Consider the following 27,995-nt stretch of genomic DNA (forward strand, 5'->3'; position numbering starts at 1 on the left):
AGGGAAGATTGGGTGGAAGCCAGTCTCTACCCCAATGAATCCCAACCATAAATTGGGAGAAGTTAAAGGAGAACCAGCTGTTGATAAAAGAATGTACCAGAGGTTGGCTGGTAAACTCATATACCTTGCTCACACTCGGCCAGACATAGCATACTCGGTGAGTGTGACTAGTCAATTCATGCATGATCCAAGAGAACCTCATCTTCAAGCTGCTTACAGGGTGTTGCATTACTTGAAAGGCAATCCGAGGAAAGCAATCTTGTTCAAGAAGAACGATACTCTTGCTTTAGAAGCTTACACTGACGCTGACTATGCAGGTTCTCTAGTGGATAGAAGATCAACTACAAGGTATTGTACTTTCCTTGGAGGTAATCTGGTAACTTGGAGGAGTAAGAAGCAAAATGTGGTGGCAAGATCATCTGCAGAATCAGAATTCAGGGCTATTGCTCAAGGATTGTGTGAACTGCTCTGGCTGAAGATTATCCTAGATGATTTGAGACTTAAATGGGAAGGTCCTATGAAACTCTATTGTGACAACAAGTCAACTATCAATATTGCTCATAATCCTATACAACATGATAGGACAAAGCGTATTGAAATTGATAGACATTTCATTAAAGAGAAATTGGAGGAAAGATTAGTGTGTATGTCCTATGTTCTATTGGAAAGTCAATTAGCTGATGTTCTAACAAAGGGGTTGAACAGTTCGAGATTTCATGATCTTGTATTCTAGTTGGGAATGGAAGACATCTATTCCTCATCTTGAGGGGGAGTGTTGAGTTGTAAATAGATTAGGAAGTTTAATTTGAAATCTCTTAAATGGAGGGATTAAGAAGCTTAATTTAAAATCCCTTGAATGGAGGGATTAGACAATTTTCCAGATTTAGGAGTGATTTAGTTTCCTATTTTTCTCTTGTAATCTACTATATAATACTATGTAATATTAATTCAAAAATCAGAAGAAAAAATTCAGAATTCTTTTTATCTCATATTTCATTACATATATATATATCAAAGAAAACTTACTAGAAGGAAAGCCCTGAGACTGGCGGCAAAGGCATGATTAACTAAACCATTCTTGAACTGTGACCTCGACTCAACAAACTGGTCTATCAAAACAAAGCTCTCACACAATGGAAATATCCGTTTCGCCATTTCCTACACACAAAAGCACAACCATTCTCCCTTTCTTCATCAGAACAAACCATTCAGAATAAATAAATTAATAAAAGTAATACTAATATTATTATACCAAATGAAGTATAGTTTTATAATTGCTACATTCATCTCTACCAGATTCATAAATTAATCATTAATTTTTCACTCATCTGTTATTTTTATATCATGCAACTTTGTATAAGTAATCTGCAATGTAGTATTATAAGTTAAAAAAAAAAAAAAAAAAACTTATTTTGCATGCCTGGTCAATTAGTACATCGATGGGAGACATGGAAGGCGAAAAAAAAATCATTCTGATTATTACTAACATCAAACAGAACATGAAGGGGGAAAAGAACCACTTCACAAACAAACTTCCCTATCCAACATGACTTTATTATCACCAAATCATCTGTTCCACATTCATGAAATTTATTTTTTATTCTAGCCGATCCAATGTTTTTATTACACCAGTATGTACAAGTACTTTGTAAGTGTAAAATTACTCATCCGAAAAAATGGAAACCCAAATTCACATACCTGCAGAGCCAAATCCATTGACGGATCAACGTGGAAAGCCACAAAAAAATCAACATAATTATTATTAATAACATCATTTCCATGAGCATTATTGATTCTTCTTTTAATTGAAATGTATCTCCCTTCAATTCCAACCAATGCACTCAGCAGATCATCTATCACAATAAGCTCCTATCTCATGAAATAAAATTAAGAAAACGTAAAAAAATAAAAAATAAAAAATCAGCAATTACTTAATAATAACTAACAAAATCGAAATGAACATAAAATTAAATAGTTAATTCAATGAATTACTTGAACTCCCACGTCGTAACAGCCGATGGCATTTTCAACTCCGGTGTTACTGTTTCAACAAGCAGAAGAAAAGTAAAAATAAAACATAATTTATCATATAATTTGAATTTAAACTCAAATTTAAATACAATTAAAACAAATATTACCTGAAGGAGTCGGCGAAGCGAGAGGTGCCTTTCGTTTCCTGAAAAATGTAGTAAATTTTGAGTAACTGAGTTGGCCAATCGGAGAGAGACAGATCATCACTAAATTTGAGAGAGAGAGGGAGACCTGGTGGAATCGGCCGCTGAGGAAAGGACGGTCGACGTTCCAGCGAGGCGTTGAAGGAAACGATGTCGTTTCCATTCTTGTTTTCGGATTCAGTTCAATTCCAAAACTTGCTGTCTCTCACTGCGGAAAACCAAAAGGTTTTTGAATCTTTTTTTTCCTTCCTAAAACGAGAGTGAAGGTGTAAAAAAGTCTGATCAGTCTACATGGGCCGGGTAGACCCGCATCAATTTTATTTCGTTGTGGGGTTTGTTAATTTTTATGATAGGCCGTAGGTCCTATTCCCACGCCAGGTTTAGTGACGAGAAATTCCCACCAAGGTTGAGTGAAAAGTCAAAGTCGTGTCAATTAATTTGAAAAAATTTAAATACTTATTTATTTATTAAGAGAAATTATATTAAATCTCTTAAATTAAGAGGTTCAAGCGAAATTATCAAAAATAATTAGGATTACGCAAAAATATTTTTTTTGTGAAATAATCAAACAGCCTCAATATATAAACTAAGAATTTTACATATATTTCCTCTTTATTTTCCTACGATTTCATTGCGTAAATTCAAAGAATTTTATGTCTCTCACGGTCATCCCACAGTCGTTCCATAGGCAAGCAATTTTTTTTTATTTTCGTGTTTTTCGACCACCCGAAATGATAGAGAAGGTTAACACATCTTCCCTATTGTTGTTTGAATCAATTTATTATTAGGATTATAAAGATTTGAGGGAGATTTTGAGGTTTGAAATTTTAGGGTTTTGATTTTGAACAATACATAAAATGTTTTGATTATTGCTTATTTTGATTGAATTTCTTGAGCGGTTTTGTGTTATAGGATATATACATTTAATTTGTGTTGAAATTGGAGACAAAAACAACGATTTTTGGGTTGAAAAAGAGGTTAGAATAGCTTACGCTCTTGTCTATGGGAATAGTGGATCCCACGGTCAAAATGTTTGGGAGCTAGGGGAGAGCGGTTAGTCCACTGGGGGTCTTTGTGAAATTTTACATGAGACAGTGCGCTAACGCCGTGAAAACCGTAGGTTGGGGGGAAATTTACTTTTTTTAAACTACAGGAACTCTAAGAGATTAGAAAATTATTGAGGGGGCAAAGGATAACTATTGGACATGTTCGCAGTAGAAAACTTTTAAAGGGGTAAATTGATATTTTTTATATCGAGAGTTTTTCGACGTGTAGTTTTCGAATTTTATATCCGTTTTTTCTGTTTTAAGGTTTTTCAATATGTAGTTTGCGAATTTGACATTCAATTTTTTCATTTTTGTGCTTTTTTAGCACATTTTATGATGTGATGATGAAATTTATGCTTGATATTTTAGTTTTTTCATTTATAAGTATATCGACTCGTATTTTTGAATTTCAGTTTCATTTTTTCGAATTCGCCATTTTAGGATATATCGACTCATATTTTTCAGATTTTCTAACGATTTTTCGATTATTGACATTTGAGGATATTTCAATGTATAAAATTCGAATTTCAATTCCGTTTTTTTTATTTTCATTGTTTTAGGATATATCGACTCGTATTTTTTAAATTTTCAAACAATTTTTCGATTATTGACATTATAGGGTATTTCAACGTATAGAATTTAAATTTCAGTTCCGTTTTTTCAAATTTTGTCATTTTAGGATATATCGACTCGTATTTTCAAATTTTCGAATGATTTTCTAATTATTGACATTCTAGGATATCTCAGTGTATATAATTCGAATTGCAGTTCTATTTTTTCGATTTTCCCTATTTTATGATAAATCGATTCGTCTTTTTTAGATTTTTGAATAGTCTTTTGATTGTTGATATTCGAGAATATTTCATTATATAGATTTTGAATTTCAGTTTCGTTTTTTCGTTTTTTATCATTTTAGGATAAATCGACTCATATTTTCATATTTTTGAACAATTTTTTGATTGTTGACATTCTTTGGTATTTCAACGTATAGAATTCGAATTTCATCATTTTCGAATATATTGACTCTTATTTTCATATTTTCAAATGAATTTTTAATTATCGACATTTTTAGGTATTTCAACGTATAAAATTTGAATTTAAATTTTGTTTTTTCAGTTTTTATCATTTTAAGATATGTCGATATGTATTTTTTAGATTTTTAAACGATTTTTTGATTGTTACAATTCTAGAGTATTTTAATGTATAGAATTCGAATTTCAGTTTCATCTTTCAGATTTTTGTCATTTTTCTTTTGATTATTTTTCTATTTTTTTTATCTTTCTATGTTTTTTTTAATTTGTCATTTCTACATTTGTTTACATATCTGTTTTTTATGAATGTCTTACAAATTTTCAAAATTTTTTGTAGGGTACTTCTCGTAAAAGAAAACATGTCGAAAGCGAGCTATAAATCTCCGATGAGTCCAAACACTTTCGAACAGAGGTTATTTGTCATGCATAGTGCACTGCATTGTCCAAGATTACGTCTACACTGACCTCGGATCAGCCTCAACTGTTTAAGAGGATATGTTTTAGGCATCTCCTTCATCTACCGAGACCAAATTTTTAGGAGTGTTGGTTCATGCATTTCTCCTACGACAATTACATCGACCCTCCATTAGAGATAAGTTATGGTTTAGGATTAACGGGGTTGACGTGAGATTCAGCTCGTTTAATAACTGGGTTATCATTTAGCCGACTCACTAGTCTTTCATCGTATATTTTTTACTCATCAAGACATAAAATCAGAGATACATAATTCCGGGGCTACTCGAAGGTGCAGTATCACGACATAGAATATGTTTTTTTGGTCAGGTCATAGGAGGATGGCGATATTGATGCCGTTAAGATGGCCTTACTGTACTGTCTTCATATGGTATTGTTAAAGAATGATCAACGAAAGAAAGTATCTATTGAATACTTATAATTGGTTGATCATTTGGATGGATTTAATTCCTATCCCTAGGGCGTTGCCATGTGCAGATAACGTACGAATCAATATCGTAGGCAAGTGACAAAGTTTGCTCCAATCGGATGCCTAAAATAAGTAAATATGATCTCTACAGATGCATTTCAGGTAAGTTTAAATTTATTGATTATATATATTAATCAGCAAAAATACGAATTGATTTATTTTAATCATTAATGGTTATATTGCAGTATTGGATATATGAAAAGTTGGACACCTTGTATGATTGGGTTGATATGATTAATATTCATGCGTCCCTACAGATGTTTAGGTCGCATATGTGGGGCATCCCTACTTGAAGTTATTTGGGCACTATTTTCACTGGTGACCAAGTATGTTATCGTTAATCAGTTAGTCAATTGATTCATTGAATATTACAATTTTTTTTAGTTATATATTTTCATAAATAGGATGATGTCACATTCCCACTTCGTTTGTCATCGATTGAGGAGGCTCTATCATGGTATGCGAACATTTGTGAGTACACCAGTTTGTCGAATATGCATTCCTCCTCATCTTCTTCGATGCCTCCCTTGACAAGAGATGGGGTTTCTCCAGTCACCTTACCTTCAGATATGCCCGCTGGTATATCCGGGACACTTGAGGAGTCTATTCAGCCTCCTGTTATGGAGCAACCTTTATATCCCTTTGTAGTTTAGAGCCTAGCGGCTGAAACCACAAAGCTTTTTGGGGTTGAGGATCGTGCTACCCATCCTATCACAGAGGAATGTCCCTCGTCTGTATCACCTAGTCTATCCACAATAGATGCTGCATTAGTGCACTGGGATATTATGATTTTACGTGAGATTTTATGTTTATGTGATGAGGTGTCTTTACAGATGACTCAATTATGCAACAACGTGTCCTCTCAGATGACTCGATTAAAGGATCGTCTAACTCATTTAGGGGAAATCGTCATGCATATATGTCCAGCTCTAATCGATCAGGTTGTAAAACCATATCTTATTTATTGCTTATAAAAATTGTATTTCGTTATTACTCTAACAACTATATTAACTTCATACATGGTACACACGACGGTGTTAGGATGACTTCCCCCATTGACAGGTTAATACCATCTCATCAGCCACATGAGGTCCGTATTTAATTTCTTAGAGATATTTAATATTAAATGTTATTACTATATTTTGATAATGTTTTATATGAAATGTCATTGATCAAATTATTATTACTATGACCCTAGGGTAGTCGCTACGAAGGGTATCTGTTGGCCCTTCTGTTACATCACTTCTCTGATCTGAGGTATGTCATTTATCGGTAGTAATATATTTTTTAATTAACTGTCATTGATTAATTTATTTTATATATTTGTATAGGGTCTTGCTCATGAAGGCCTTTTGGTCGAACCTTCGGTTGCTTCAAATCTCCTACATGAGGTATGAAAATTGTTGTAGTTATTATATTTTATATGAAATATCATTTATCATTTTGTTTTTTTCATGTGCATAGGATACTAGCATTGAGGCATTATCGATCAAGAGTTTTCCCCGTACACCTTTCCTGACCGTAGAGGTAATGTTTTTTTATGAAATGTCATTGATCAATTTGTCTTTCCAATTATTATGTTTATTTAAAAATGTTTTGACTCCTTTTTAGGATGAGTAGTTGTGATTACTTGTTGATATCCCCAGCTCCAACAAAAGGACAATGGATATTAGTTCACAATGGGGGACTCACAAGAGGATGTTTTCAATATAAGCCAGGTTGAGGTATATCCATTATAATTAGTATATAGTTGATGTCATATATACTGATAACTGATAATTTCAAAATTATAATTTTACAGTCCGTCGAGGGGGTACGCACAGTTGACTTGACTACGATAGAGAATTCTCCAGTCAAACCTCATCTGGCATATATGGATAAGATAACATTAATCGATTAATTTGTAATTGTTACTTAAGATGAAATAATAAATTAATAATTGTATGCACTTGCAGTTGGTTCATACAATACACGGTCGGATCATCTGGAAAGGTCCACTCGTTCGCATCTCATATACAAATCCAATCAAAAGGAGGGCTAAACGACAACTCTAGACCATTCCATCCTCTACTACAGAACATGAGGAATCTTTTCTTGCATGGTACATCAGAGCTGTGGCATTCAATGTGCATGATGTTTACTTCATCGAGTCGAAGTCGAAAGACAGTTTCTAGCAAATTGTGGTGGAATTGTGCGAGTGGCTGACCGACGATGTAAGTATAATCTGTATTATATAATTTGATTAAAAGTTTGATATATTCGTCAATAACTAACACAATTCAAGTTTTTTATACCATTTCAGCATATGGATTCCTTTTTTGCTTTATTACGTCAACACCAAGATGATCATCGTGCGACGGTTTCACAGCATTGGATGACTACCCACACCTTCTTTATAGGACATGTCGAGATAGCATGGAAGAGTTGGCAAACCACACCGTCAGGAAAGTATCAGTTTCCTAGGCTCTTCACGAAGATGGTTGATGCAGATTATACCCCGAGATTGTTTTTCAAACCATGGGGGATGGTTAATATGGTATAACATTATAGTATTTTCATTATAATTTATGTTGAATTATAATATAATCTACACGTGTATCCATTCTAATTTCTAACTGTTTATATGTTTTCATCTCTATAAACTTCAACAACGCACATTGGGTATGCGGAGTTATAGATTTCTGTGATTGATCAATTACGGTGTACAACTTTGAGGTATCATACTCAAGGAATATAGGGTGTCTCGAGCTGTGGATGTGACCGTACATAACATTTATACTAACATTATTAGAGGCGACGAATTTCTGGACAGCTTATAGGCATACACCACGACATGATCCCCTAGTGTTACATTGAGCAAAAGGTATCCCTCAACACGGTGAAGGCTCTGGTGATTGTGGCATGTTTATGTTACGCTTTTTTGAGTGTTTGACATTGTCACAGAGCGTAGATTTTTCCCAAAAGTGGTCTACTTCTATGCGTCGACGTTTAGCATCATAATTGTATTTCCATTGTATCGAGTAGATCACGTATGTATATTTAGTTCGATCATTGTTTATTTATCGTTCTTCAGATGTTGTTATGTATATATTTATTGTATGTGCGTATGTGTATGATATATTTTATCTATCTTATATATGGATATGCATTTGATTTCATTTTTTAAATAATTTTATCACGAAAATAATTATATGAGATTAGAATGATGATATTAACTTTAAATTATGGTATTAGTGAAATACTCAAAAATATTTTCAACATTAATATCATTATTGTTTATTTAATATAGTTCAAGTTCAATGACATAATTTATTGATTTTTATAAGTTCAATTGAATACATAGATAAAACATATATTAATGAAATCAGGAAAAGTTAATTCTAATAATTGGAAGAATAATGCTCATTCTAACAAATATGAAATGAAAAAATATTCATACTATATTTATTACATGTGAATACAATTACACATTTGAAACAATAATCAAAATATATCGATTACAAATCATTAGAAAAAATAGTCATGAATCATATAATTAATAAAACTAAATAGAAGCTTGCCAAGATCTTGATCCTTTACCTTTTTTTGGATAAACCCTGTGGGGTGGAGCTTGGGTTAGTACGTTGTAAATTATAATCATAATCTAGTAAGAGCATAACTGATTCTTCTGGTGAGCTCTTCAGTGAATTTATAGCTCAATTTCTTGCCCGCCAAACCTGTGATATGAAATGTCAATTTTATACTGATCGGCGATGTCCACAATTATTTCTTTTGGTCGATAAATTCGATCAATCAACACAAACTTTGACCTTATTAATTGACCTACAGCTCGAACCCCAGTTTGTCGGTGATGTGGCATTATTTGATCAACTGAACATGTGTGGGTTAGTTCATTTGACTGATTTGAAACACTTCATCGACTTTAGATTTGCTTGCAGATATATACCACTAGCAGTTTTCAGCCTCGCACTTAATATTTCATCGCCATCTATCAGACTTCTTCACTTTGAATTGAAATCGTTTCAGTAGGACAAATTGTTTTACAACATCTTTCAATTGTTGTTTATTATGAAAAATATCACGAAGCTTTACAACACTCTCCTCTCGGATCCATCTTGTAACATCTGATGATGTTGATGGCTGTGGAGGAAAATCAGAAAGTCACCTAAACGGATCAGTGGGGACATTGTCAAAAAATGACCCAGAATAATTTCTACCACCCAAAATAGAATGTTCAAGCTGTAAATTGTTCATACCCTCAGTAACAGATGGTTTATGCTTGGGATCTATCTCTTCAAAAGGAATATCAGTCATGTCATTTCCATCAAAGTCACCTCAATTGGGAACTTTATCTTTCTCTGTATGAACCCATGAGTTTACAATATACAATGCGACATTACTGAAATTGATCAAGTTTTCCAAATCATATTCTTTTTTCACTCTACTAATTTCTTCTTCTTCTTCTTCTTCTTCTTCTTCCTGTCCTTCAATCGAGGTACATGTAACAAAAACAGGAATACATTCCTGTAAGTATTGAGACATATTAATAAGACCCTAGACATCTTCATCATTTTGGATCTGTACGGGATAGTCAAACTCAATTTTTCTTGGTTTCATTAATACTTGAAGGTAGTATTTCATTGGATCAAGACCGCAAGACTCCTTCAAAAGCTGAATAAATCCCTCAAATGTTGTACCAGAGGGAATTTTAATCAATAATTTAGATCCTCCAACATATTTTATTGTGTTGTTATTACCTTGAATCCATTCTCCTTGGTAACAAATCGATGCATAACTAATCATTTTAACTATCACTCCTACAATGACAAATTTGTGGAAAAAAATTAATCATTTATAATAAAAAAGTCCACTATAAACATTTAAAATAGTCTTACACTGATTAATATCAATAGTACCTCTCTTATTTGTCTAATATTTTATTTAACCTCCTATAATTATCTAATATTTTATTTAACACCCTTGTATGTTGTCTTGTATTAAAATGTATCTATCTATTCCTAACATTTCATTTAGAATGTTCTTATAATGTTTCATATTAAAATACCCCTCATATCTTTTAAACATTTCATTTACCCCCATAATTATCTAACCTTTAATTTTACACGCTTGTATGTTGTTTTGTATAAAAATGCATCTATCTGTTATTAACATATCATTTAAAACCAGCGTACAATGTTTAATATTAAAATACCCCCATATTTTTTTTACATTTCATTTTCCCCTCTATAATTATCTAACATTTAATATAACACCCTTGTATGTTTTCTTGAATCAAAATGCATCTATCTACTCTTGAAATTTTTTTAAATCCTTCATATATTGTGTACAATCAATATAGCCCCATATTTTTTTTAACATTTCATTTAACCTCCCATACTTATCTAATCTTTCATTTAACACTCTTGCATATTGTCTTGTTTCAAAATGCATCTATCTATTTTTAACATGTTATTTAAATCTTTTATATATTATGTAATATCAAAATACCTCATATTTTTCTAATATTTATTTTACCCTCTATAATTATCTAACATTCATTTAACACCCTTGTATGATGTCTTATATCAAAATACATATATCTATTTTTAACATATTATTTAAATCCTTCATATAGTATGTAATATCAAAATACCTCATATTTTTTTAACATATCATTTTACCCTTTATAATTATCTAATATCTCATTTAACACTTTTATATGTTGTATTATATAAAAATGTATTTATCTATTTTTAATAATTCATTTAAAACGTTCTTACAATGCTTAATATCAAAATACCCCTCATAGTTTTTAACTTTTCATTTAGCCCCCCATAATTATCAAACATTTCATGTAACACTCTTGTATGTTGTCTTGTATCAAAATATATTTATCTATTTTTAATCTGTTATTTAAATTTTTTATATATCATGTACTATCAAAATGTCCCCATATTTTTCTACCATCTCATTTAACCCCTAAATTATTATCTAATATTCAAATACATTTTTTACATGACATACAAACTAAATTTAACAAATAAAATTAAGTTTTGAGTTAAGATTCGTATAAATACTTTTTTTCACAATTTAATTTTTTTCTATTCGAATTCACAAATACAAATTTCTTCCTTCTGAACGAACTCTAGTAATTGATATTAAGTAAAAATGAGAGTAAAAGTGAATGTTTGAGTGGTATGAGAAGTATATATAATAAGAGTGAGAATCTGAGGGTTTATATAGATGTGGTGAAGGGTAATTTTGGTATTTTAAAAAAAATCTAGGACATTTTTGCTTAGGAATAAGAAAATTGGGTATTTTTGCTTAAGAATTAGACAAATAGACATTTTTGCTTAATAAAAGGGTCAAATGGGTGTTTAATATAATTTTTCATTTATTAAAATTTATTCATAAGATTAAGTGTAACAATGTTATTTAATAAAAATATTTAAAAAATTAAAAATTTATTATATTTTTCCTCTAAAGGTTTTCCAACCACCACTATAGTAACCATAAAAGCTAGGAGAGAGAGAAAACACAGCCTCCAATAGTAGTTGCTCAAAAACCCCTAGAGAAAAATAGTTATTTTTCAAATTTTAAGTGATAAAAATTTATTAGATTTTTAAATCTAATAAGAAAATGTGATAAATTTTTAGTTTTTTTAAATATTTTTACTAAATAATATTTTTATCTTTAATACTAACAATAAATTTTAACATATAAATAGATATTTAAGCCTTTTCAATTTAACGGACGAAACTTTAACTTTTCACTTAACCTTGGGCGGGAATAAGTCTTTTTGACTTTTATAATATCACATCCGTGAGACCTTTTATAATAAAAGGTATGAGTGAACAAGTTTTGAGTATTCTATAAAAATTTCAAAAACCCATTAGTTCCTAAAACTATGAATCGGAACTTAGAACTTACAAAGTTGACTTTGAGTAAGAATCAACCTCATAAATTCTAGTAGATTCCGGTTCATAACCGCGGAAAAAATATTATCAAAATATTATAAGCATTCTATTTGATTTTACTAGTCATCTTAGGAAGCTTGGCATAATTGCATAAAGAATCGCTTGTATAAAACAATATCAAAGTCTGAAATATCATAAGCATTCTCGTAATCATTTTGAAGCAAACCTGAACATAGCAAAATTGTAGAAAAATGTAATAATTCAAGGGCAAATTGTGTTGCTGAAGATTGAAGAAGGCAGAATCTTTCTACAGGTTTCGAACAAATACTCAATGACTACGATTTCGAACGAATAATTTGCTCACTCTTAGGTGTCATTCAAAACAAGATGCTTACAAGGAGTTTAGACTTTGAGACTAATTTGAACTAAATTTGAGTTATTTAAATTCGACTCTCAAACTGGACTTGAATTTAAAAATGGTTGTTTCGATAAACTTGAAAACGCACAATTCATCTCAACCAAAATATCAATAAACTTTTAAAAGCCATAAAGCTTTCATTTGACTCTAAAATTTTTTTAATTATTTAATAAATATATAAATTATAGAGTTTAAATATAATAATTTAAAAATTAGAGTATTAAAATTATTTTTATTATTCAATTATGAATAAATCAAACTTGTCTTAAGTTGAAACCAAAATCTGATCAACTCAAGACCAAATAGCAAATGATGTGATAGTTTTATTTCATTCTGGCAGGGGGCAATAAGCTGCATTGTCCCCAATAAAGTTACCATTTTACAGATCCAGTTGAAGCTTCAAGCGTGATACAAATCTATCTAGTAACTTCAATAAATGAGAGACACCCAAATGATACATCTTTGGTCGACTCTGCTTACATATACACATAATATCCCAAGAAAACAACATGGCACTGAACATGTTTTCATTTCCCTTTCCCACCGTATGTTATTTTCCATTTTGCTTTTATCAGATTTCTCGATTAAGAGAAAATTAAAGGAGATATTAGCAGTGTTCTTACCTCGGGATATGCCCTGATGGCATTTGTCATGGAAGCTAGAAGGCTGTGGAGGTGAAGGTGATGTCTCTGATTCCAGGTGGGTTAATCATAACAATACGATGTGGTTTTCTGAGAGCTCCGGCACATTGCACAAACAGTGGCGGAATCAACATTATAGTAGCTGCAAAGGCCACAGGACCAGTGGCCTGCAACGTCAATGCTTTTGTTGGACCCACTTGATTTGGAGGTAGAACCCTTGGATTTCCCACTTCTTCCCCTATTGCTTCCTCCCACGTTCTTTGAGCTTCCTTGCCTGCTGCAGGCAGCATGTGTATCTACATCTGAAAGACCATTTTCTAATGCTCGGACTAAATTCTCAAAGTAGTTTCGAGTCACACTGTTGTCAAAGAGAACGTCGATTAATCACATAGAAAAAGAATGCTTTCCTTAGCAGAAAGGTTAAAGGAAAATAACTTACATTTGAATTCAAATCTTGTCCAGACTATAAGTTTCATTCTAGGGAAAAAAAAAAAAGAAGGCGGCATATGCTAACCTTGTCAACCCAGCAAGTTTTGTTCGGAATTCATTGAAATCTTTCGATGGCCCCTCTGCATCGAGGTAAACTTGTAGCTCCTTCTCTGCACATTGATGAAGTCGTTCCAATCCAGATTCGGCCTCACCTGCATGGTAAAGAGGGTTATCGAAATATATAAAACATGAACATAATGAGGCTTTCAGGCGGACTGAAGTACCTTGCAAATACTCGAAGAACTGTCTTTTAGCATGCTCATGCTCAGGTAAATAAAATCCATAAGCATAAGTCCATTTTAGAACCCGCCTACATTCAACTATCTACAAACAGAAGATATGTTATACAATAGAACCAAAGCAGAACATTTCAGGCCATAAAACAGGAAATCAGATATGTACCTGTAGCCATGCCTCCGTGACGAACTTTAGCTGAGATTCAGGTTGGCACTGTATGTCGCTCAGCTTCTCAAGCTACAATAATACATAATCATCATCACTTTCATAATTTACGAAGCAAATATAGATCGTCTCTAATCAAGAATGTGTTGATCGGTCTTCAATTAAAGTAATCAAATGACTTCTCACAATATTTACATTAACTAAACTAGATAGCAAGCCCAAAATCAACTATCCAGTATGACAACTAGTAAACAACAATACAAAAGAAAATGTACTTACACACACAGTCTGCATTTGCTGAAGGTCTGCTAATGCTTTTTGCCTAGACTGCAGCATGGAACCAAACAATTAGACTAATTCGACATATATTAGATTTCTAAATCAATAGCAAGTTAATCATTTACAAGGATTTCTTATTCTCTAAAGGTTCACAACATAAATAAATCAGCCTAATGAAGATTGTGATACAGCTTTCCTTTTTCCCTTGTTAAATTATCTACCTTAACTCAGAAAGTCCAAAAAAGTAGAAGTTACTCAAAAAAGCTATCCAGCCTGATTTATCGCCATGCCAAGTTATTTGCATAAAGGAGAGAAAGAGAGCAGATCATCTCTTCCTCCATTGCACAGTGGCTTTATTCTTATGGTCCACTGTTTGTAAAGATGTGAACTCCACTGGGCTAGACTATTCTTCTCTTCTACTACAGTCCATTTGTGCATTCAGTGTAGGTGGGTAGGCCAAAACGCTTTGAAAATAGGTGGTTCTAGCCCTTTTTTAGGTCATTTGGTGTTAAAGAAATAACATGAATTTTGGAAAAACATAAGGAGAAGATTCTAGAGTGTCATGGAAAAGTATGTTTTCTTTTCCAATGTGGTCAATTTAAAAATTTTCCAGGGAAACCATTAATTTACCATTTCAACTGGAACGAGATTTGGATTTAGTTTTTATTCCAGTTTTAAGATTATTTTAATTGTATAGCTCTACTTCAAGCAGCTTTCTTTCTGCAATGCCAATACATTAACGTTTAATGACTTTATTGTATAGATCTTTGTCCCACTTCTCAATAGGTGATCTGAACTCATCCACTGATACCAGACACACTAGCATATTTCTTCTTTTCATTTATTAATACAATCATTTATGTTTCCTATGTAAAATTGTATATATAATATAATATATATATATATACACACTTATATATAACCTAGTGTTATCTGAGAGGTGGTTATTTAGATAACTAAGCATTGCAAACACAAGAAGAAGTAATTACATCAAAGTTGCTACAATCTCACAAACCTTTACTTACCAATTGATTGGTTGCCCATCGTTCGTAGTAGTGTGTATATCTCTCCAAAGAGTTCTTTGCCATCTCTCTTCGCTTTTCAGATTCATCATACTGTAAGGAACAACATAGACCAAATTTATAAATGAGCTCGATAATGTCACAAATAGCTGTTGAGTTGTATTATATTAGGAAGGCTATCAACCCATATTAAGATAGAATCTGTATTTTAGGAATTTGACTTAATTTTTTTTCTCCTATAACTCCATTGTAACTGTATATATTGCAATGTTCTATTCTATATCAATATAAAAAAAATATTTTAAACTCCTCTTTGTTTTTTCCTTCTTCTCTCTAATTTCACATGGTATCAGAGTCTATATTAGGCCTTTAAAATTTTTCCAACGTTCTCAATGAGTTTTCAGGCGGATCCAAGTTTTTTTTCCGGTTGTTTCTCTGATCACCGTGCCTTTGTCATTTTCCAGTGGTCGTGCTAATACCAGTGCGACTGGAATTATCTCGCCGTCAAACTCGTTGAAGGAGCGTCGCCGTTCACGGCTCCACATGCCGCTCGTTCTCTCGGTATCTTATGTCACCGATCTCCTAGTCTGGCGACCGTGAGATGACACCACTTCTCCCATAGAACTCAGATGACGCTGGCGAGTCTATTTGTGGTAACCCTGCCGTCATCGAACGTTGGAATCTACTACATGCGCAGGACGTTTTCCTCCTCGGATCATTATCTTTGATCTACTGTTCCAGCGCGCGTGGGACTACACCACCATCATCAATCGACTCAATAGAAGCCAACGATCATTTCTGTTGAAAGGCCACCTCCATTGGCTGCTAAAAGCGCTGTCAATAACATTTTCAAAAACCTCCTCCATTGTTCACATTGCCAGACACATCCAAAAGCCCTCTCTCACTATCCAGCAAACTTCTAATCAAACTGGTTTAGCCTCTAGTTGCTCCGAGTCATCACTTTTCTCTAGAAGCTTCTTCCGTTCTCTGATTTGTGATTCAACATGTCCATTAAGAGGTCCAAATCAAGTTCTATCTTTCCCTTTAATTCTCTTCTAGTTATTACTATGGAAAAATTAATAAGGAGCAATAATTATATCTCATGAGCTGTATCCATTGAACTATGGTGTATGGGATAGGGTCTTGCAGACCATCTCACTAAGAAGGCTAAGGACATTATATATGACAAAACTATATGGACTAAGATTGATGCATTGTTATGTAACATGTCATAAAATACCATTGATCCTCAACTTCATTCTATTTTTAAAGCTTATAAGATATGTAATGACATATGGAATCAAGTCAAACTCCTATACACCAATGATATTCAACAATCATACTTTGTTGTATCGACGCTAGTTATTTTAAAACAACAAGGAATGAGCATGTCTGAATTTTTTGTTCAGATGACATCCCTGAAAATTGAATTCAACTTATTATTACCTACTGGTAAAACTGCAGCTGAATACATAACCCAGTAAGACAAATTTTTTATGATTCTCACATTGACCGCTATTACTCCTAACCTTACTCATGTTCTCGATCAAATTTTGCTAGTGCGATCGTCCTAACCCTTTATGAAGTCTTTGCTCAACTACTCCATGTATCTTCCCTAGGTATCATGACTGGATCTTCTAGTACCACCGATTTTGACTCATCTGCCCTTGTCTCCCAGAATCAATAGCCAGGTGATTGTAGTGGCCAAGGAAATCGGCCAAAGTGCAGTTGTTGTAACAAGTGGGGTCACACTAGGGACAAATGTTATAAGCTATATGGTCATCCATCTCGAATTGCCAATGTTGTTCAGACTAGTACATCTGATTCTTCTCTTGAAACAATCTCCCCATGCCTGGTTTGGTCGCTTTAGTATTGTTATCCAAGAATTCAGCATGCTACAAAGTGAATCTAACCATTCAGTGTTCTATAGACATACTTCACAGGGACAATATATCTATCTAATGGTCTACGTTAATGACATTGTTATTACAAGAAGTGATCAGGAGGATATTGAGCAATTAAAAAAGCATCTGTTTAGCCACTTTCAAACCGAAGATTCGGGGCCACTCAGATATTTTCTTAGTATAGAAGTTGCCCAGTCTAAATTTGGAATTATTATCTCTCAAAAGAAGTATGCGTTGGATATTTTGAAGGAAACAAGAATGTTATATTGCAAACCTATAGACTCTCCCATGGACCCTAATACTAAACTTTTACCTAGAGAGAAGGAGCCACTTACAAATCCTGGGAGATATCAAAGACTAGATGGTCATCACACGACCAAATATTTCTTTTTCCATTAGTGTTGTTAGTCAATTCCTTTAGTCTCCATATAACAGTCATTGGGATGCAATTGTTCATATTTTTAGGTACATTAAGAGGGCACCTGGAAAAGGATTGCTATACAAAAATAAAAGACATACTCAAATAGTTGGGTATTCAAATGTTGATTGGGCAGTTTTTCCATCAGACAGATGTTCCACTTCTAGGTATTGTGTATTGGTTGGAGGAAATCTTGTATCATAGAAAGGTAAAAAGCAAGATGTTGTTGTCAGGTTAAGCGCAGAAGCAGAACATCGCACTATAGCCTTAGTCACTTGTGAGCTTATCTAGTTAAAGCAGTTGATTCAAGAATTAAAGTTTATAATAATATCACAGATGTCATTACTTTGTGATAATCAAGTTGCTCTTCACATTTTCTCAAACCCAGCGTTTCATGAAAGAACAAAGCATGTAGAAATCGATTGTCATTTTGTTCGAGAAAAGATTCCGTCAGGTTATATCTCCACAAGTCATGGCAGTTCAAATAATCAGCTAGCTGACATACTTAGGTCCTCAAATTAGTTTCATCTATAACAAGTTTGGTGCGTATGATTTATATGTTTCAGTTTGAGGGAGAGTGTTGAGTTGTATTATATTAGCAAGGCTATCAAGCCATATTAGGATAGAATCTGTATTTTAGAAATTTGACTTAATTTATTTCCTTCTATAACTTCATTGTAACTATATATATTGCAATATTCTATTCTATATCAATATAAGAAAAATATTTTAAACTCCTTTTGTTTTTTTTCCTTCTTCTCTCTGATTTCAGAATAGCAATAGCAAAATGAGTTAACGGCTAGTAGGGAAGGAAAAATAATTGAACTAGACTATCATACCACTCCTTCCTGTTTTGCTGTCTCATAACGATTGCATGCATAGAAACCACCTGTCCGCTCACCATGATCTGACCAAGCACAAAGGCAAAGCCTGCATGCATGTAAATTCAAATAGATAAAGAAGTTCATGAAAGAAAAAGTGATTCTACTGAACAGGTCCTAAAGTTTTAATGTCTAAAACATGTATAGAAGCTTACCAGCAAAATTCAAATTTGCATGGGGGTGTACATGTCATATGCATACAGCCCTGGTTTTTCTCAATTGGTCGCTTGCACCTTGGACAAGGCTTGGAATTAGCCAATATCCTGAAGACACAGCCATATAATTCAGTAATTAATGAAAGCATAGTATAATGATCTATTTCTTTTTCTGACATAAAAAAATGTTGTTAACTTTACATGCAGACTAATTCTTTGTCTTCAACACATTAAGCCAAAACATGTATATCATTGCCAAGGAACACACATCCACACAGATGTGAGAAATTTAAATGTATTCAAGAGGCTGACACATAAGATTCAATAACTGTGTTTAGAGTATTATGTAAGTCAAGACATTCAGGTAGGTCCAAGTTTGAATTTAATTTCTCTAGTCCAGATAAAATAAGAAGAGTAATTCTCATTGCTAAGATCTTGCTGCGTACCAATTCATATTTTCTGACTCGGCGCTGTTCTTCAATAACCACTTGGCTACAGTGCCACAGTCTACAGGACGGTGGGCTTCCTCAGTACACTGTAAGAGAAATTCACATCATGTTTCATAGAAATCAATTAACAAAGACTTTTTTTTTGGGTAAATAGTTAACAAAGACTAGGAGGTATACTGTTGAGAGTGTTTGCTAATTTAGTGCTACTGATAATTAAAAAGAAAGTACAAGGAGAACATAAATCTGTTGGTGGTCAGAGAGACTTACATTCCAGCAGAAGCTATATGAACAACGGCAAGTAACATCATAATTTCCACTACCAACAACAAAATCCACAGCAAAATCACAACCTGGGGCAGGACACCATTTGATCTGCAGAAAATAACCAAATTACAAAAAAGATTTGAAACACTGAAGACGAGAAGATCACAAAGAAGTCTAGAATCCTAATGTCAGGTTCACATATATGAATACAGCAACACACAGTGACTCCAATGCAGGACCACATAAACAAACTTGAAATTGAAAACACCTCAGGACATCCTAACTGAAAGCAGAGTATATTAGGAGAGTAGTAATGAATGCACAATAATACAAGCAACAATAAACAAAACTATCATAATACTTACAAATACCAGAAATAATATTAAAATTATCCAAAACAATATTTTTCTTTTTTATAAGAAAACAATTCTAAAGCCTTGCAATATTGTTTCATAGAAGATTGAAGTATTGCTTTATGATTATCTTGCAGACCATAAATAATAAGGAACACAACCACAGAGAAGAAAAAAATGATGGACAGAGACTAGGTTGCTTAGATGTCTTGCCCTTTACAACTTAAATACCCCAGAAAACATAGTGACATTGTAGGTCAACCACTCTATATCTCATAGAAAATAGAAATTTTAAAAAAAAAAAAACCCAATGGTTCTTATACAAAGGAAAGAGACTTCTGTTAAAATCATATACATAATTTATTTTAAGGTGCAACAGACCTACAGACTGTACACAACATATAAGTGATCTAAGATAATACAGCAATTGCAAAGGTCAATAATGTTCACTGATTCCATTTGGTTTGATCTTGTAGTTTCTGTTAGTGATGTCAGATTTTTTATTTTTATTTCTTTTTAAGGCTTTCAGAACTAAAGTTATGCACATTTGACAAGATAATATAAATTAGTAATCATGTGAATCGCTTTAAGTGGGCCATATTAAATATTTTTACATCCATCAAGACAAGATTATGGTAGTTGGTTGCAGTAAATTCTGCCATTACAGATTGAAACTGAATTACTGGCTCTTCTACATAGAAATTCCAGAAAAAACAGACATTCTAAGGCTCAAACCTCCTTTGTATATCTTTCAACTAGATTTCCAATCAGTTTTATTCAGCAGTTAAAAGTTGACTTTATTTTGGTAATCAGAGCGTACTGCCTTAAAATCTGATATACAATCTATCTGATCAAAACACATTTTGCACAATCTGCTACTTAATATCACAATCTTACTTTCAGCAATAATGTGAATGTAATGGTTTACAATTAATACTTCAGTTTAAGAAATCAGAACTTTATTTTTCATATAATAATGGACTCACATGATCTTTTTTTTTATTGAGTACAATCAACAAAGGACTCGCTAAAAACTATAAAACACTATTACCTTTCTGTTGTCTTCAACATAAGATCGAACAAAATAGCGAGAATACTTCTCTTTGTCCTCATCAGAAACAAATAGGTTAATCATATCTTGACCAATGGCAGCACCACAAGATGGGTCAGGACATCGCAACGTCAAACAGCCAGGACCATCATTAATGGATGTGCTGATATACCCTAAAGAGGAAAAACAGATGATAAGCAAAATAAAGGAAATGGAAGTGGAAGTGCTCTTCTCAGGAAAAAAAACATATCTGTAAGTTGAAATGTTTTAAGAGCAATACTATGCGTACCCACTTTGCATACACAAACATAGACACACTTACACATGTCATCACATGATTGGATGTTATTTTATTTTTAATTTAAAATCACTCAATCACATAATGACACATATAAATGTGTACATATTTGTGTATCCAAAATAGATACACATAGTTTTATTGATGTTTTAATATGCATTTCTACCAATTATAAGCATATATCCCAACAGCACATACAGCGATATATGGAGCAATGTACACAATGAGGAGAATTTATGTACATAGAATATTTTAATTCGACAATAATGAGATAAAATGTGCATAAAACCTTGCTTGAGAGCCCCCTCCCTCAATCTTTGTAGGATAAAAAAAATTACATACGACAACACATTCACCATTATTCCATCCTTGAGCACAACATAGTTCTACGCATGCAATCAAACATCAACTATTTTAAATGTCCTAGATTTATTTCTTCCTCTTTTTGTAGCTTTTTCTATTAAGTACATAATACAGTAACAATAAAAGCATGATTATTTCCCCAAGCATCAACAAGATTTTATTTCTTCTTTAACAAAAAAATTAAGGGGAAAATGTTCAGCCACTTAAGAAATTGACTTCACTTCTAAAGCATCTGTACGGTAAACAATTTTGTTCCCACAGAGTTCCCATGATCGAAACTTAAATATAATTTAACAAGATCAAGGACCAAGAGTGATATTTGAATCATACACAAAGAATATCGAAAGTAAAAGCAGAGGAAAAAGTTGACAAGAAGAGTATACCTACTCAAATTTTTTGTTTTCTTCTCTATAAAGAAAAATAGCAGTATACAAAACGAAAAACAGATCCTTATCTTACAAAACTACAACAAAATAGACAACAGAGATTCATATATTTTGAGATAACGATACACTCTTAACCAAACATTCATGCATGTTGTATAATAAGTAAAATCACAATATAAATCCTGCAGCACGGGAACAAACCTGCCCAGCATGCATTACAAAAAGGATGACCACAAGCAGCAGCATGCAACCTATCACATGGATAGGTTTCAAAACATATCCCACAATTCAGCTGTTAAATCAAAGGCACATATGAGAAGAAATTTACACATGAAGAAAGTATAAAGTAAATTCACCGAACAAGCAACATCTTAATACAAGATGCTGACAGACTCAATAAAATATATATGTTGGCCGCTTACTTCTTTGGCATTAGGAAATTCAACAACTGGTTTCTCCAATAAGCCAACAGACTTGCGAACCTTTTCTTCATCTGCAAACCATTCATCATAAACTTTGCTGACACTCCTGCAATTCCGAAAGCATTATAGATTTGTAAGAGCATCAAGCTACATTCAAGTGAAGTGCTTATTGAATAGGAAGACTACAAAACTACTGTTTAGTTGTATTTTGAGCTTCTCATATAAAATCTTCTTTAGTTTATTTAAATTGTTGAAAATTCTAAATGACACCATACCATTTCATAAATTTGACTCTCTTCTAGTATATTAAAGTCTTTTTTGGTCATTTAAAACCATGAAACACATTTACAGTTTTCTAACCAAATAACCAACAAATTTTACATAAAATCTCGACTCTAACAAGCTCTACTCTAGTAGCCTCTTCTTCCATAAGTTCTATTTGAAAAAACAGTAAAAAAAGGACCCTACAATTAGTCTGAAGGATAGTTAAATTGCATGTTAATAATGTTCATTCAAACAAAGTAACAACTTTATACATCAGACGCTGCATCTTACCAATTATAAAAGCGGAGCAGGACACTCACTGAAACTTTTGGAATAGAAAGCACAGTGGATACCCTTGTTATATCCTCCTCTTGATGTTGTCGAATATCCGCCTTACTTAAAATGGTATAATTTAGCTAAGACAAGAAAAATGTACATTAGAATAAAAGATTACAACAAGATCTATAGTAAAAATAATATGGGCTTACCAAGACTGGATTTGTTATTCATTTAATAATATAAATAGTGAGTTAAAAAAATGTCCTAATGATCCTATCAAACTATTGAAATAATGGCCTAATAAGTATTGACATCATGGAAGGCCTTCCATGCCAAACTCATGAGCTTAAATTAAAAAACCTCAAGTTGTTTCCAACAATAAGTTTTTCATCAAACAAAAATTGGCTGCAAAAGATTGCAATTACATCTGTTAACTTAAGCCAACCACGATATTTTTAAAAACCAATCTAGTGAAATTTGATGACTTGCATTCACAAAAAACCTACCAAAACAGATTAAAGCCCACTTGGTGCACACTCTGAATATAGCATAATTGACAAAAACTTCCCAACGCTCATAAACCAAATATAAAACAAGTTAAACCATAGTCAACAAAAAATAGAAAACTCAATCACAACTACCATAACAACCTCAATTCAGCTGAACCAAGCAATTACACTTTGCAAATGCGATACAAAATTGAATAAATTTCAATTTCAGCAACAAAATTAGTACAAACAGCAATGTCACCGAGTTGCAAAAACACAGTAATGTTATCTGTACAACACGCTTTATGATCTATGGCGTTACTTAACTCAATCCCGTTAATTGTCAATCAAATTAACAAATACTCAATCTCTTTAAGATACCAAAAAGACATCAAACTTCAAAATTTTATAATTTACATTTCTACCTTTGAAATTTAGTATCCACTGCATAAATGCTGGTCATAAGGGACTTCTATTTCGAAAAAGACTCCAAAAAGAACTCAACTTTACATAAAATTGAGCTAAAACTACAATAATCAAACAAAAAAAGGACAAGAAGTTGAGAAAAACTGCGAAAACGGAAAAAATTGGGATTACCTGGTAACGATGAGAGAGAATATCATCGGAATCATCAGAGTCGTTATCGATGAATTCGTAATCGGCGACCTCAGCATCGTTGTCACTGTCGTAGGCCTGGGCAGGGCCGGCCGCGTTGTCATCGCCGCCGCTATAGAAATCGTCATCCTCGGCCGATTCATTAGCGTCTTGCATATCGAAATCGTCCTCCGATTCCATAATTTAACGAACAATTTGGAGATGAATTGAAACCCTAGAAGACGAGGAATTGAACAAAGAGAGGGACGACCTGGTTGAATGACGTGAGAAGGAAATGAAGGAGAAATAAATATGTTAATAATTAATTAATATTTAATTTGTGTTAATTAATTAATTAGGTAACTAGTCCTACTTAGAAAAGTGGACAACGACAATCTGAGATTTTTTTTTTTATAAATAACATCTATATATATATATATATATATATATATATATATATATATATATATTCTAAAGTTACCTAAAATTAAATCTAAAGTTAGCAATTTTATATCCAACCTATTAATCCTACGTAAAAAAAGTTATACTCGGGCTAATTCTTTTAAGCGAATTCTAATTCAGATCAACTCGTATGTTAATAAAGTTGTGTTCGATTGACCCTATATGCTTCTAACATAATTCGAAAGTTTTATTAAAATGTGTCATTTCATGTCAAAATAGGTCAACAGTAAAAACGGATTATATTTTAAAAGAATTAATTTAAGTCGTATCTTATCAACTCGTTCATAAACTATGTCAAGTTTGAATTAGATATCTTTTATATTATTCTAATTCGATCGGATTTGAGTTAAGTGTCTTTGGACAAAAGAAAATACAACATAAACACAATTCAATAACACGAACTATCACATCTAACTATGTTTAGCGTTTACAGAAATAAAACTATGAAATCGTAAATGATTTTGTCATTATCAATGGACTCTACAACTAGTGTATTGTCTTGTTAAGCCATCGAACTTCCATATCGAAGAACATATTAATGCATTTCAGAATCAATCTTGGATCAATATGAAAATTGGTGTCAAATTCAGTTCGGATTATTACTAAACTTATTTTAGTTATTAAACCAATTTAACTCGAAATTGAATTAAGTGAATGGAATCAATCACGATTCAACTATTAAATCAAACTAATTGAATCATCATGTTAATGTTATGCTAATGTCATCAATCAAGGTCAAATTCAACTAAAAATTAAACTCGAGATTGATTTGAATATAAAAAAATTAATTAACTGAAATTTAAACTCGATTTAAAAATAATTTAACCATGAATTTAATTTGATATTCTACTTTCTTTCATGAATTTCCTTAAGTAAAAGGGTAAGAAGATCATTTTGCATAATTTTTTATATTTTATAATTTTGTTTTATTTTATTATTTCTATTTTCTTTTGTCCTCCTATTTTTATTTCCTCTTTCAAAATTTTGGGATAAATTATAATTTTTAAAATATTAAGAGTATTAAGGACAATTTTGAAAAGATTTTTAAAAATTAGAAATAAAAGTTTAGGGGTTTTTCCCCCCTCCCCCCCCAAAAAAAGACCAAATGTAATAGTGAAGATATATGAATAATTTGATATTCAGATTAAGTGTTAATGACAATTTTATAACTCTAATAAAAAGGTAAATTAGTTATTTTATGAAAACAAAACAAATTCAATAGTGAAAGTAGATGAAGGATGAGAATCTGACTTTTAAAGAGTGAGAATTTATCATTTTCAACAAATCTTAGGTAAGAAAAAATTATTTGGTCAAACGACAGTTAAAAAATATTTATATTATTTTATTTAAATATCATAGCAGATGTGTAATTAAATGTTATTTTGTTTATATGGTTTAAAAATTACAATAACAATTATGTTAGACTAAATGTGAACAATCTTATAGGGTGTAAATGATTTTTTTAAAATTTATTAGGGACAAATGAACATTTCCCTGTCTTGTTTTGGAAATATCATATTCACCCCATATATTTAAAAAAAATATCTGCAACCTCAATAGTTTATAGTATTATTTACACCTCTAATTTTTTATATGTTTAGTGTTTTATGGTGTATTTTCATTTTTTAAACCACTACATTGCATATTGAAATTTTCAGAATTTCAAAAATAGGTGAACCTTTTTAAGATTTCAAAAGCACCCCCTTAAAAAGTTATTACCGCACCTAAAATTTTTTAAAATTATTGCTTTTTCTAAACATACAATTATACGTCATTGACACTCCAAACTATATTTGTGTTATAAATTTTTTTAATAATTTTAATTAAAATGATATAAATTAGAGAAAAAAATTAAAAAATTGAGAATAATGTTTATTTAGTTTGAGGTATTTTTTGTAATTTCTATTAAATTTATAAAAAAGAATTAATTTGTTATTAAATTTAGCAAATAAGTAAGCTATCAAGTTTTTTAAATTTAAAAAGTAGAAGCCAACAACTCAATGTGTATTGAAGATACTGTCATTTTGATCAATATGTATAAAACAATGTCGCTTTGATAACAAGTCAAACTGAATTCAAACCGAGTTCAAACTAGACTTCTACGAGCTTGAGTTTAAATTCGAGCTCTACTATATACAAACTGAATCGAATTCGAACTCATTTTCCAACCCTAGTCTAGCGTATGTCACTTTTCAAATTGAATTTAGTATATAAAAATATATAATAAAATTATGTATATAATTTTATATATAAATTATGACATATTTTTTTATAATTAAATGTTAATTTATTTTTAATTTTTAATTATTTAATTACATAATAATATATTATTCTATATAAAAATTATCCATGTAATATTTTTCAAAGGTGGGTTCCCCATGTGCAACGACAGTAATAATTGAATACAGGAAAATTAGGTAATGCGTTACAGTCACTATTTGTTTGTCCTTAATAACAGTAATCTTCAATACACAAATGATTGACTATAATTTTGTCTTGTTTTGTGTACGAGGAGGGTTACCACTTGCTTAAGATTCGAATCATAAAATTTAATTGGACACGGACCCATTAATTGACTCAATAATACGATATAGAAAAATTAAAATTAATAAAAATAAATTAATTAATTAAATTTAAAATGATAAATGTAATATTGTAGAGGTTATATAAATATTTTATATATATATATATATATATATATATATATATATATATATATAATAAAAAAAATTTTCAAATTGAAGAGGGTTAGTTGACCCTTTATTGATTACTAGGAGTAATTTCAAATTGAATTAATTCAGATTTGAAAATCGGTTTGAGTCGATTCAAATCGATTTAAATTTGTTTACTTCAAATATGAATTAAGTTTGAATTAAGAGGTTTGATTTATTTTAAAATCGAGTCAAACTCGAGCTATAGAGAGTTCGACTCGATTTGGCTTGCGAACTAGATAAATGATTTGATTCGGTTCAAGCTTGACTTATGACTCGATTTGAATTATGTTAAATAATTGTTAAACGACATTGTTTTGTCAATAAACCACAAATATGTGTCACATATCCGAACTGTGAATTTGACCCATAAATTCGAGTTAAACTCGAATCGAATTAGAATTGAACCATTTTCATTTTAACCAAACTCAAATTATCCTTAATATTGATTAGACGAATTCGAATTGAACTCGAGCTAAAGGGTGTTTAGGCTTAGTTCGGTTTACATCCACCCTATAGTAATAGTTAATGGTGAGCCATGGTAATGGCATTTGGTTAATTGTTAGGCCAAAAGACTTATTCCCATTAAACGTTTAGTCTATTTTTAAATTTATATTTATAGTATTTAAAAAAATTTAAATACTTATTTATTATTCAATTTTTATTAAAATTTTTAGTTATATATAAAAATAAAATCGTCATTTTAATAATAATTTTAAAATAAATATAATTATATCTTATTTTTCTCTCAAGATTTTTAAAATTAATAACTTCACATTTTTCTAAGAAGTTTTAAAAGTTGCATTTTCCTTCTATTAGGGTTTGCTTTTCTTTATCCCATTTTTCGGCCACCTTCTCTGTCTTTGACCAATTGCCCATGCCCAATCTCTC

At 31.7% G+C, this 27,995-nt stretch overlaps 2 protein-coding genes across 3 annotated transcripts in view; both read right to left on the reverse strand.

Annotated features, from left to right (window-relative positions):
- LOC123209398 (gamma-tubulin complex component 2) overlaps positions 1 to 2,448 on the reverse strand; it is an 11,472-nt gene extending 9,024 nt beyond the window's left edge. Inside the window, exons 1-5 of the mRNA XM_044627440.1 lie at positions 2,263 to 2,448; positions 2,139 to 2,176; positions 1,993 to 2,041; positions 1,699 to 1,869; positions 1,027 to 1,158 (exon numbers count right to left, since the gene is read on the reverse strand). Coding sequence (XP_044483375.1) covers positions 1,027 to 1,158; positions 1,699 to 1,869; positions 1,993 to 2,041; positions 2,139 to 2,176; positions 2,263 to 2,337 — 465 coding nt within the window. The 5' untranslated portion in view covers positions 2,338 to 2,448. The remainder of the gene's footprint in view (positions 1 to 1,026; positions 1,159 to 1,698; positions 1,870 to 1,992; positions 2,042 to 2,138; positions 2,177 to 2,262) is intronic.
- A 10,384-nt stretch (positions 2,449 to 12,832) lies between these two features.
- Positions 12,833 to 24,230, reverse strand: LOC123208941 (probable E3 ubiquitin-protein ligase ARI8). Of its 2 annotated transcripts, XM_044626604.1 has the most exons (15): positions 23,935 to 24,230; positions 22,862 to 22,986; positions 22,307 to 22,412; positions 22,086 to 22,176; positions 20,838 to 21,010; positions 19,437 to 19,541; positions 19,167 to 19,255; positions 18,721 to 18,828; positions 18,524 to 18,614; positions 15,366 to 15,455; positions 14,341 to 14,388; positions 14,062 to 14,133; positions 13,884 to 13,983; positions 13,685 to 13,811; positions 12,833 to 13,528 (listed from the first exon to the last, which is right to left on the reverse strand). In XM_044626604.1, the coding sequence occupies exons 1-15, from the start codon at positions 24,130 to 24,132 to the stop codon at positions 13,234 to 13,236; spliced, it is 1,818 nt and encodes a 605-aa protein (XP_044482539.1). In that variant the 5' UTR covers positions 24,133 to 24,230; the 3' UTR covers positions 12,833 to 13,233. The 2 variants fall into 2 exon arrangements, with proteins under 2 accessions (XP_044482539.1, XP_044482540.1); XM_044626605.1 differs by lacking the exon at positions 15,366 to 15,455.
- Between the last annotated feature and the right edge of the window lie 3,765 nt (positions 24,231 to 27,995).

Source organism: Mangifera indica, chromosome 2 (genome assembly GCF_011075055.1).
Source record: "Mangifera indica cultivar Alphonso chromosome 2, CATAS_Mindica_2.1, whole genome shotgun sequence".
NCBI classification, from domain to species: Eukaryota; Viridiplantae; Streptophyta; class Magnoliopsida; order Sapindales; family Anacardiaceae; genus Mangifera; species Mangifera indica.